This window comes from Macaca fascicularis, chromosome 8, assembly GCF_037993035.2.
Source record: "Macaca fascicularis isolate 582-1 chromosome 8, T2T-MFA8v1.1".
Taxonomy (NCBI): domain Eukaryota; kingdom Metazoa; phylum Chordata; class Mammalia; order Primates; family Cercopithecidae; genus Macaca; species Macaca fascicularis.
The window spans coordinates 26080221-26092468 of record NC_088382.1 but is presented as its reverse complement, the minus strand read 5'-3'; the positions used below and the strand labels follow the sequence as shown (position 1 = coordinate 26092468).

The following is a 12248-nucleotide window of genomic DNA, read 5'->3' as shown; positions in this document are numbered from 1 at the left end:
TCCGCCTCCCGGTTCACGCCATTCTCCTGCCTCAGCCTCCCGAGTAGCTGGGACTACAGGCGCCCACAACCGCGCCCGGCTAATTTTTTGTATTTTTAGTAGAGACGGGGTTTCACCATGGTCTCGATCTCCTGACCTTGTGATCCGCCCGCCTCGGCCTCCCAAAGTGCTGGGATTACAGGCGTGAGCCACCGCGCCCGGCCAAAAAAGGTATTTTTTTAATGCTAGTCTAGTGCCTGCAGTCTAGTGCTTCAATAAACAATTTGGGAGATGTTTAATAAATGCTCGATGGATGAATCAATGTTTGGGAAGGGAGAGCACAGTACACAGTATCTACTCACATGCTGTCCGAAGGGGTCTTCCGGGGGCCATCTGGGCCTTTTCTCCAGGCTTGCATTGCTCTATGTTCCCTGCAGGCTCCTGGTTGTGAGGGACAGGAGTGGATGGGGCGGGGCAGGGGAGACAGAGGGGAGAAAGGGAATGAGCACACTGGGAATTACTCCAAGGTCGCTCAGCTCAGATAGAGGGCCCTGCTCAAGACAAGAGAGCGGCCCCTGCTGTCTGGGCCCAGCGGGGGGTGAGACCCCAGCCTGGGGGCCAAGACCGAGGTCATCCCAGGGAGTCAAGGGACTAGATGAGAGGCCAAAACTGGGGTCCTTGTGCATCATGCGCCTCAGGCATTTGCGGATTCTGAGCTGGTTTGGCGATTTGGAAAAGAGCAGTCAGTCGTGCATCAGAGGCCTGGATTCTGCCTGTACGAAGCTGCTTGACACTGGACAATTTCCTCCCCTCTCTGGGCCTCACTTTCTCATGGATGAGGGCCAGATCAGGTGACCTCCAAGACTCATTCTGGCCCTGATATCCTCTGTGGGTGCCTAGTATGGAAGGTCTATATTTTCTTGGTCATTCTTTTCATTGAAACATCTCCTGACCCAAATTGAGACTCAGAAAAAGACCAGCTGATGGCCAGCATGGCTGAGAATGGAAGGAGGAGGTATTTTTTGGAGAGAGAGTGAGGATTAAACACATGGTAAGAGACAGAAAGAGAATCTAATTCTGCAATCGTCCCCACCTTCAGTTTCTTTAAATGGTCAGTCACAGTCTTGGGACCAGTTTAGCCAAAGAAAAGTCTAGAATTTCAGGAGAGATTGGAAGTGATCAAGGAAGAGATTAGAGATGCCAGGCAGACAGCTCGGGAGGCTGTTGGCACTGTATGGTTCAGGGAGGATGGAGGGGCACTTCTGCCACGACCCTTCAGGGGCAGGGAAGCCAGAGAAGCCAAGAGAAGAGGAAGCTCCCAGGAGTGAAAAGAAACCAAGGAGGAGGAGCAACCATTGAACTTGGTGCCAACCTTGGAAGTGTCTGTGTGACTTTGGGCAGGAGCCTTAATCTCTCTGGTCTCCCATTGGGGAGATCACATTATCCCTTACCTGAAGACATGGGTGGCTACATGACCTTCTTCCTGTACCTTCTAGCACTGAGACCCTTCTAACTCCTTCTCCACTTCTGCCTGCTCCCCCTCGCAGACCTAAGCCCCATGCCCTGGGTAAAGGGGGAGCCACCTCCCATTTGTGTCTCTGCCATCTGGGTCGTGTGTGGAGGGCAGACAGCATGGAGGGTAAGGGTCTAATCTCCCAAGGTCAAAAACTCCCATGTAGAACCGGACGCCATGGTGCACACCTGTAGTCCCAGCTACTCTGGAGGCTGAGGCGGAAGGATAACTTGAGCCCAGGAGTTCAAGGCTGCAGTGCACTATGATCGTACCGCCATACTGCAGCTTGGGTGACAGAGCAAGAACCCATTCCCCCTTCAAAAAAAGAAAGAAAAGAGGAAAAATCCCATGCACACCATGGCTTTAGTGGCCTGTGGGTCTCCCAGAAAAATGAAGCCCAGAACAGGGAGCACCAGTCAGAGTTCTGACAGTGGGGTCCTCCCGGCTGGCCAGCCTCTTCTTGCAGCCATCCTACAGTCACATCGTGCAGCTGGCAGAGCTGCTCCAAGCAGGACCTGAAGAATCCACTTCCAGTCCGGTCTGGCCAGGCTATGCCTAGTCCCTGCTGGCAGAAGTGTGGGCATACAGACCCCTGTGCCCGTTCCCCCAATCCTCCCTACCCTGGCCCTGCCTCCCAGGAAGTCACGGCTGTGCAAGGCCTCCATGAAACATTTATTGCATCTCTGAAGCATCTCTGGCTTCAGTAAAGAAATTGGGGCATTGGTTTTTGTCTTTCAAAAGCTCCAAGTACCACCCTTAATACCATGAAACACTGCACACAAAGGAAATGCATGATATATATCAATGATTGTTGATCCACTCCAAGTCCCCTGGGATGGTGATATCGCAGGGCAGGGCCTGGAAGCCACCATCAGGCAGGCCTGCAACAGAAAGAAGCTAGATCCTGTGATTTCTACCCTGTTTTCTTGGCAGAGAAGGTACAAGAGGGAGACAAAAATGCAAACTACAGCCAGGGCTTCCGGGTCTAAGAATCCTTCTGCTTGGCCAAGCTGCAGACCTCCGGAGAGAGGGCAGGCCTCATTCCTTAAGCCCTGCAGAGCTGCGAGTGAGAAGCTCTGAGGAGGCTGATCACCCCAAAATAAACTTGTTTTTTTTTTTTTTCACAACTTTTTCATGAGGCATTAGCATCTCTTGCAGCATGGAAAAAAAAATAGCCTGAACTGTTAACAAATAAAGATTATAAAAAGCCCCAACTGTTCGCCACGGGTTTCCATGTGGCTGCAGTATTTAGAGGGGGCAGGGGACGTATGTGTCCAGGAGCCCCCTGTCTCTTCTCCTCTGACCCATCTCTCTCCTTTGATAGTTGGTTCTGCTCACAGGGATAACAGTTGATGTCAGGGATGAGAAAGTTATTTGTTGACCTGCAGAGGTGGTCCACTGAGCGTGTGTATTCTTGTTTACTGCTTCCAGATAAAGGAGTGCGTGGAACAGAACAGGCTGCTTAAAAACATGATCACATTGCAATGAGGCTGGTTGCAATTAGGCTGTCTGACTGGGGGTGCGGAATCTGTGTAGTAAACACTTGGAAGTCAGCGTTCTTATCAAGGTCAACTAATCCTGAACTTTGACCCTTCCCTTGGGCATTGCTGGATGTCAGTAACTAGGCAGGAATTTAGGGTTGTAGCTGCTTTTGACCCAGGTTAGAGGATTGCCAGGGGCCATCTGGGAAGGGCTGTGGTTCTCTGAGCTCCTCTTGCAGAGTTCCAGGCTGGACCCTGCCCAGCCATCCCCCTTACCCTCTGCCTTCTTGGTACATGGACCCCCAAATGACAATGCAAGTCAGAGAATGGTGTAAAAGCCGTGGAGTGGAGTCAGGAGCTGAGTCCCTGTCCCCACGGGGTCTTCAGGAAAACGGGTCATTGACCTGGATGATACCTGAGGAGTCTCTGGCCCTGACTTTTTCTAGCTGAGAGAAGTGAATGCCCTCAACTGTCCAGGACTCTGTGTTTTCCACCAGACTCATTCAACCATCAAAGACCCTCCAGCCCATCTCCACAGGTCCCTCTTTTCTCCTCCTTTCCTCCTCACTTCTCCTCCCTTTTGTTTATCTGTCCTATCCTTTCCCCACTTCCTGAGCAGAGATTTCTATAAAAATAAATGCACGTGGCCCTGGCTTGGACGGCTTACAAATTAGCAGGCTGGGACGGCCAGGATCCCAGGGGCCCTGGTGGGAAGTATTCAAGCCTGGATGGGCCCTGGATGGACGAGGGCAGGGAAAGCTGGCCAGAAGTTTCCGGAGGTGGTGACAGTGACGAGAAGCCCACAGGGCAGCTGCTTTGCTTTGGCCTTCTCCGGACCCACAACCCTCTCTCAGGCTCCCATCAGCCCAAGTTTTAGCAGCTACCTTTGAGCTCACCCAGGGGAATCCCACCCCCTCCCAGAGTGAGAATTTTTAAGCTAAGAAGAAGGAAAGGGCTTGAGTGGAGAAAACCGAGAGTCCACTCTGACTTGTCACAGCCAAAGCATTGCTCCACAGGACATGGCTATTCCCCCCCACACACAGTCTCTGACCTCTCCGCAAGGGATGAATTGAGGTCGGGGGAGGCAGGCAAGCAGGCCAGACCATAGGCAGACGACGCAGGGACTGGAGAGGCAAGAAGCCGGCGCTGAGTTGGAAGCTTTCGGTGGAACAGGCTGGACCCCAGATGGCCTGGGATGCGGGGCCTGGGCTGAGCAGCAGGGCGGTACCACCCATTGGACACACGGTTCAGGGTGCCTCAAAGGCCACTAAATATACGCCTCAACCTTCTGGTTGTCTGTGGCTTACCACATGCCTGGAAACATTCACTCTGGGTCACATAATCTTCCTCCCAACCCACCCTCTCTTCCTTCTCCTTCTGGGAGGCACCAACAGAGAGCCCCGGAGCCTGAGCTGCTGGTGGAGGCCTGGCTGGAGAAGAGAGTCTCCCTAAGTGGACTGACGCACTGCCACCTCTGCAAAGCCTCACAGTGGCCACCCCTTCACAGATGCAGAACTGAGGCCCAGGGAGCCGGGGGCTAGGAGGTGTCAAGTCCAAGGTCCAACCAAGATGTCCTGCCTGCAGGCTGCCTCCCAGCTGCAGGCCTGCAAGGTGGGGTGGTGGGGGTGTGGAGGGCAAAGGTGGCACAGGGGCACCAGCAGCCCTTCCGGAACAGAATACACCTGAACTACCTGTGCAGCACCCCAAGTCCCTTTGCTTAACCTGGGTCCCCCTTTTCTCTGAAAAATATGAGACTTGTTTTGTCCTTCCTTCATTTATCCTTTCTTTTTTTTCATTTATCAAATGCATGTTAAGCTCTTGCTAGTGCCACACCCTGTGCAAGAGATGGTGAGGATGATAAAATGATGATATGCTATCATGTCGTCAAGGAGCCTACGTTTAATAATAATAATACTAATAATAACTTACTGAGTGTTTATTACATGCCCGGGATTGTGCTGCATGTACTACTTCATTTAAATTTCAAAACAATCCTATGAGATGGAGGAACTATTCTTATCCCCATTTGGCAGAGAAGGAAATGGAGCTCCGAGAGGGGATGTGACTTGCCAGGGCTGCAAAGCAAGCAGGCAGGGTGGGGGTTCTCACCAGGCAGCTGGCTCAGATTCTCTCGGGGAGACAGACGCACAGCACAGCCCTGAGGCCTCGTGCCCTAGCACATTATTCTTAATTTATGTCAAAATCACCCTCTTTATCTTACAGATGAGCAAACCGAGGCCTACGCAAAGTCACGGCTAGTTGGCAGTTGCGTCAGGCCCCAGTGCTATGGTTCTGATGCCAGATTTTACCTGTGGCTTTCAGTTTCCTTTTGCTTGCCTGAACCTAGGCAGTTTCCTTAAATGATCCTCAAGTTCTGAAATTCTGCTTGTGTGATGTTAGCCTAAGACATGTTAGGGAGACAGAACAGAGAGGCAGGAATGGCTCAGCTGACACTAGACCTGGAGCCCTACCCCACCCACAAGCACCCCAGGGGACAATCCTTGCCCAGTAGGGAGTTAAGAATGTGGAAATGTGGCCGGATGCATGGCTCACGCCTCTAATCTCAACACTTGGGAGACCAAGGCTGGTGGATTGCTTGAGGTCAGGAACTCAAGACCAACCTGGCCAACATGATGAAACCTGTCTCTACTAAAAACACAACAACTACCCGGGCATGGTGGCACGCACCTGTAATCCCAGCTACTTGGGAGGCTGAGGCAGGAGAACTGCTTGAACTCAGGAGGCAGAGGCTGCAGTGAGCCAAGATAGTGCCACTGCATTCCAGCCTGGGCGACACAACAAGACTCAGTCTCAAAAAAGAGAAAGTAGAAATGTTTTCTTGCTTCAAGGCATGTGACTTTTAACTCAATTGAGGGAAAGTATGCATGTATTGATAGAGATGGCCATCAGAGGAACTGACAGGTCTTAGCCGTTGCAGATGAAGAAATATGCCCTAGAGGTCGGGGAAGAGGGAGAAGATACAAAGTTCTTTAACTTACAGCCAGGGCCAAGAAGATCCTTACATGGTGAGGTGAGAGGGCCCAAATCAGCCGAGCTGCCACTTCTGCAGAGCCTGTGCCCTTCTCCACCTGTGTTGGTGCCTGGGATGCCCATCTCTCAGCCTCAGCCCCTTGTCTGAGTTATCATAGCCTAGCTAGCATCTGTCTCAGCCCCAACCCTTCCAAAAGCTAGGGTGACACATTCAGCTACTGCTTTGCGAGGAAGTGACAGCAGTCTGGTTGGGTTGTGGGTGGGGGAGTGGTTGGGGGTCTCTGTTGCCCTGGAAGGAATTTCTACAGTAAGCCTGAGATCTCCTGGCCAAGTGTGGCTACAGAAAGGAACAAAATTTGGGGGGCTGAGGGCAAGAGAGGGCGAGGATTAGGGATGCTGCTCAGTTTCTCTTGATAAACGGATCCTGCTGCCTAAAGGATGGGGAGCTCCCAGAGTGGGGTGGAGCCGTGAATGGGCTACCCAGGACATGGTGGTGAGTAGTAAGAAAAGAGGGAAGGGGGTCAGGTGTGGTGGCTCATGCCTATAATCCCAGTACTTTGGGAGGCTGATGTGGGCAGGTCACTTGAGGTCAGGAGTTCGAAACCAGCCTGGCCAACATGGTGAAACCCCGTCTCTACTAAAAATACAAAAAAATTAGCCGGGCATGGTGGCGGGCCTCTATAATCCCAGCTACTTGGGAGGCTGAGGCAGGAGAATCGCTTGAACCCGGGAGGCGGAGGTTGCAGTGAGCCGAGATCATGCCATTGCTCTCCAGCCTGGGTGACAGAGTGAGACTCCATCTCAAAAAAAAAAAAAAAAAAAAAAAAAAGGAGAGGAAGGAGCAACAGGACAACAGAGGTGATGGAAAGCAGCCTTCAGTTGGGGAGGGGCAGGAGCTAGAGTGGGCAAGAAGGCCGAGGTGGCCCTTTATCACAAGCTGTTCCTGTGCTCCTCTTGGCCAGTGGCCCGTCTAGATGGATAGGATTCAATGGGTTGTGGGGGGGTTGGGTGCAGTGTCATCTACTTGATCTCAGGGGCCTTCCCTTCGGTCCTGGCCAGGGTCACAAGGAGAGAGTGGCATCCAGGCCTGCTGCTGGCACATGGCGACTGTGGACACTTCCCCTGGACACCCTCATGACGGTCATGCCCTCCGCCTCCTGCCCTCCACCTCCTGCCCCAGATCTGGCTGCCACAGGTTGCTGCTGGGCCACAGTCCAGGGGCCGCTGCACCTTGATGGGGAAGATGCTTGACTGCTGATCGCACCTACCCCTCATGCTCCCTTCACACACCCCTCCTTTAGAAGAAATCTGATCCTGAGAACTGGAAATTGTGCAGTGCTGTGAGTGACCAGGTGAAGCCAGGTTAGAGAAGCCAGGGCTTGGAGATTCCTCTCTTTACCCTGGGCACAGAGCAAGGGCTGAAGGATTATAGACTTACCTGCCGCCTTGCCTCTGGGGCTCCGCTGGCCTGTCACTACTCCCTGTCCTGAAGCAGTGTTCTGGACCAGGTCTGCAGGAAGAAACAACACAAGGGTTTTAAGGGCTGGGATCCAAAGGCCAGCTTATGGGAAGGCAGATGAGGGAGATGATTCCTGCATCCAGGGGTGTGACCAGGGGACCGACCTGCTGGCTAGTTCCCTCGTCCTCCAGGGCTGTGCAGAGCCCAGAGATAAACCCTGGGCCAGAGGCTTTTTTTCCCCTCCAGGGCTGTGCAGAGCCCAGAGACAAACCACCTAGACCGGAGGCCCTGTTCCCCATCTTTGGCCAGTTGAGCATTCTTGTTGCCTGGCCCAGCCCCTGGCCCTCAGGGCACTGTTTTGGTCCACCTCCTGCTCTTTTTGTCCTGACCTATCCTTCTCAGCCCCTGGTGACTCACACTGCTTTGGAATTTCACTCACTGGCCTTTCTGACGCATATCTTGAGAGCCTGGCCTACAGCCAGGGAACAAGCTATGGCTTCAACCCCACCGGTAATTAATTCCGGCTACCTGAGCTAGAGGCCGTGGAACTGGGGAGAGGGAAGGCCATGAAGAAGTAAGGTACAGGTGGTTGCTGGTTGATGGGAGGAGGCTTTGTTCCTGCTTCTGCTCACCTGCACACAGGTAGAAAGCAAACAGCAGAAAAGCTATCGGCTCACAGTGGCCAGACATCCAGGGCTGGCCAGCCAGGAAACACACGAAGCAGGAGTGATCTAGTGTAAAATCTAGACTGGCCATTATGCTTCTTGGAGTGGATTTCTGGACCTTAGTTTACCTTTTTGTGAGTCCTATAGGTTTGATAGCTCCTCCTTTGGGATGCTAAGGACTTTTATACTGGGGTGATAGTGCCTCCCTGTCACTCCAAATGGCTTGAGCTCTGTTTTCTCTCCATTTTCAATATATTTTGAGGGGTTGGCCCTGGACAGAATTCTGGAGAAGGGAAGAGAGAAAGAAAATTGCCATAACAATGCACTGGGGGCCAGGCACGGTAGCTCGTGCCTGTAATCCCAGCATTTTGAGAGGCTGAAGTGGGTGGATCCTTTGAGCCCAGGAGTTCAAGACCAGCCTGGACAACATGGCAAAACCCCGTCTCTACAAAAATTACAAAAAATTAGCCAGGCGTGGTAGTCCATGACGGTAGTCTCAGTTATCCAGGAGGCTGAGGTGGGAGAATCACCTGAGCCCAGGAAGTCGAGGCTGCAGCTGCGGTAAGGCACTGCACACATGGGCAAAAAGAGTGAGACCTTATCTCTCTCTCTCTCTCTCTGTCTCTCTCTCTCTCACACACACACACCCACACACACACACACACACACACACACACACACAGCAATGCACTGGACTGGAAATCAAAGACCTGGATTCATTTCCAGCATCCCATTCCCTGGCAACCGCCTACCAAGTGCCTCATCAGTTAAATAAGAAAGAGAGAGAGAGAAAGAGGGAGAGACAGAGACAGAGAGAGAGAGAGAAGTCCACCGTCCTTGCAGTGTCCCCTCCCATGGGTCTCTGATGTTCACTGCAGTCACTGGCAGAGGTCCCCTGGTTCTCCACTCCTCTGGAAGGCAACTACTTTTCCCACCTCTTACCTAACTGACCTTGACCTCCTTCGTCCTTCCAGCTTCCCAGGCTTGAAGGGTCCCAGCCTTGCTCCTGCACCTCCTAGCGCCTCTGTTGAGAAGGGCTTTGTGCTGCCTGCTGGGATGACCCCTATGGCTGCACTGGTGGGTAGGCCAGGGGAGATCCTGAGTGGGTTCTAGAAACAATGCCCTTACGTGTAACTCCAGCCGGAAGAGTGACTCCAGGCAGAGGAATGGCCGGCCAGGTCAGAGGCGTTGGAGTGTCTGTGAAGACACACCCTGGGTCTGGTCAATTCTCTGCTTTCCCATCGGGCAGGTCTGGCTGAAAATGTTCTATAGGGAATGCTGGAAAAGCATGCTTCCAGCCCTCCATCGCACCTTCCTCCCTGTTGGGGAAAGGACTTGTGGGGTGCCTGCAGAAACTGGCCATAAAAATATGGGACAATAAGTTGTGGAAAGTCACAAGAGACCTCTGAGGAGGAAATCATCCTAATTGCCATCATGTTCCCATGCTCAGAGCGAGACCTGCTGTCTTATCTGTAAACACTGTGTTCAAGGAGAAAGATACTCCTTTGAAGCATTGGAATGTGGACAGATGTACGGACTCCTAGTTAAGCCCGCTCCCACCAGCTCCTCTCCGACAAGTGAAAGATATGCTGTTTGAGCACAAAGGAGATTCATTTAAATGGCTATTGCTATAGATTATGCCTGTGACACACTGCCTCCCTTTGACTGTTTCGCCCTGAACATCTGTCTCTTAGATCTAAGTGATTATACTCAATAAATAGTGTGGAACCAGAACTCTGGGCCTTTTGCAGCCTCCATTTTGTAACTGGCCCCCTGGCTCCCACCTTTATGAACCCTTAACCTCTCTGTTCTCATTCCTTTGTCACCACCGGACTTCGGGTACCCTATGGGTAGTGTTGAGGCTTGTCCCCAACACTCCCTCTTAGCCACACCCATGGGAACCATGATCATTTGGGAAGATCAAAGGAGTAAGGAGTGGGGGTAAGAAAATGAGTCTGGGTCTCTAATTCTACACCAAGGACTATAACAGATTTTTTGTTTCTAAATTGAAAACATTTTTTTTTTTTTTTGAGATGAATCTCACTCTGTTGCCCAGGTTGGAATGCAATGGTGCGATCTCGGCTCACTGCAACCTCCACATCCCAGGTTCAAGTGATTCTCCTGCCTCAGCCTCCAGAGTAGCTGGGATTACAGGCATGCACCATGACGCCCAGCTAATTTTTGTATTTTTAGTAGAGACAGGGTTTCGCCATGTTGACCAGGCTGGTCTCAAATTCCTGACCTCAGGTGATCTGCCCGCCTTGGCCTCCCAAAGTACTGTGCTGGGATTCTAGGCTTGAGCCACCACGCTTGGCCAGAAACACCTTTAAAAAGACAACACTACATCATGATCAGGTGGGTTTAAGAGTCTGGAATCCCAAGTCCGGCTGTCTGGGTTTAAATTGAAGATGTTCCACTTACACGTTTTGAATATGGCTCATGTTTCCTTCTGCTATAGTCATTAACATATTTAAATGATGTAATATATGGTGCATAAGAATATTACACATATCAAAGTCATAGAACACAATAAGGACCCAATCAACCATGAAACCTTCATGTATTACACAATCAATACAGTGCCTGGTTGAAACTGCACCTGTGTGGTGACTTCCAATTCCTACCTCCGACCTCTCCGACAGAGCCAGCCCTGTTCTGTATTTTGTGCTTGTCATTTATTTGATGGTGATATTGTCTTTGAAGATATTTTGTATCATATTATGTGGGCATCCCAGAATCACATACTGTTTAGGTTGGCTTGCTTTTAAGTTTTAAGAAACTGTATTATACTACATGTACAACAATTCTTGTACTTTTTTTTTTTTTTTTTTTTTTGCACTCAGTCTTGCATTACTAAAAGCTGGTCACATTGATAGGAATAGATGTGGTGACTTCATTCCCACTGCAGTGTAAGATTCCGTGGCACTGGCTGGGCAGGGTGGCTCACGCCTGTAATGCCAGCACTTGGGGAGGTAGAGGTGGGTGGATCACAAGGTCAAGAGATTGAGACCATCCTGGCCAACATGGCGAAACCTCATCTCTACTAAAAAGTACAAAAATTAGCTGGGCGTGGTGGCACGTGCCTGTAGTGCCAGCTACTCAGGAGGCTGAGGCAGAAGAATCTCTTGAACCTGGGAGGCAGAGGTTGCAGTGAGCCAAGATAGCGCCACTGCACTCCAGCTTGGGTGACAGAGCAAAACTCTGTCTCAAAAAAAAAAAAAAAAAAAAGTTACACTGCTGAATATTTATCAGAACCATCCGAAGTATGTGAAACTGTTATTTAAGTGATAAAAAAAAGTCATGCCTCTGTTTCTTCTGCACACTCAAAACCTTTTTCCCTCAAGGTAGAAAAGTAAAACCTAGGTTATGATAACCATCACCAAAACTAAGTAACTCTCCACATTTTACTCATGCTTTACTCTGGCTGAACTGCCAGCCTCAGAGTTTCGTTTCTTTTCTTTTCCTTTTTTTTTTTTTTTCTTGAGATGGGAGTCTCACTTTGTTGCCCAGCCATACCTCAAACTCCTGGCCTCAAGTGATCCTCCTGCCTCAGCTTCCCAAAGTGGTAACTAAGATTACAGGCATGTGCCACTGTGCCTGGCCTTTTGCCTTTTTTTTTTTTTTTTTTTTTTTAACTAAATGATTTGAACTGTCTTTCACTGGATCAAGGTAAGAGTAGTCACACGTTGGTGCAGATTTATCTCCATGTTGTCCATATTCCCCCTTACACACGGCAAGCAGAGCTAATCCACCATGGTCCCCAGAATTTCTTTTTTTTTTTTGAGACGGAGTCTCGCTCTGCCGCCCAGGCTGGAGTGCAGTGGCCGGATCTCAGCTCACTGCAAGCTCCGCCTCCCGGGTTCACGCCATTCTCCTGCCTCAGCCTCCCGAGTAGTTGGGACTACAGGCGCCTGCCACCGCGCCCGGCTAGTTTTTTGTATCTTTCAGTAGAGACGGGGTTTCACCGTGCTAGCCAGGATGGTCTCGATCTCCTGACCTCGTGATCCGCCCGTCTCGGCCTCCCAAAGTGCTGGGATTACAGGCTTGAGCCACCGCGCCCGGACGATCCCCAGAATTTCTAACCCAACATCAGAGGCACCTCCCCATCCTCAAGACAGTGCCTGTGTCAGTAATTGGGTTGTACATGGAAGCGCAAATCT

General features: G+C 51.0%; 1 protein-coding gene across 1 annotated transcript in view; it reads right to left on the bottom strand.

The window, feature by feature from the left end:
• The window catches only part of RHOBTB2 (Rho related BTB domain containing 2), a 33580-nt gene extending 25802 nt beyond the window's left edge, over positions 1 to 7778 (bottom strand). Inside the window, exons 1-3 of the mRNA XM_065518986.1 lie at positions 7588 to 7778; positions 7403 to 7474; positions 342 to 420 (exon numbers count right to left, since the gene is read on the bottom strand). Coding sequence (XP_065375058.1) covers positions 342 to 397 — 56 coding nt within the window. The 5' untranslated portion in view covers positions 398 to 420; positions 7403 to 7474; positions 7588 to 7778. The remainder of the gene's footprint in view (positions 1 to 341; positions 421 to 7402; positions 7475 to 7587) is intronic.
• Positions 7779 to 12248: the final 4470 nt, after the last annotated feature.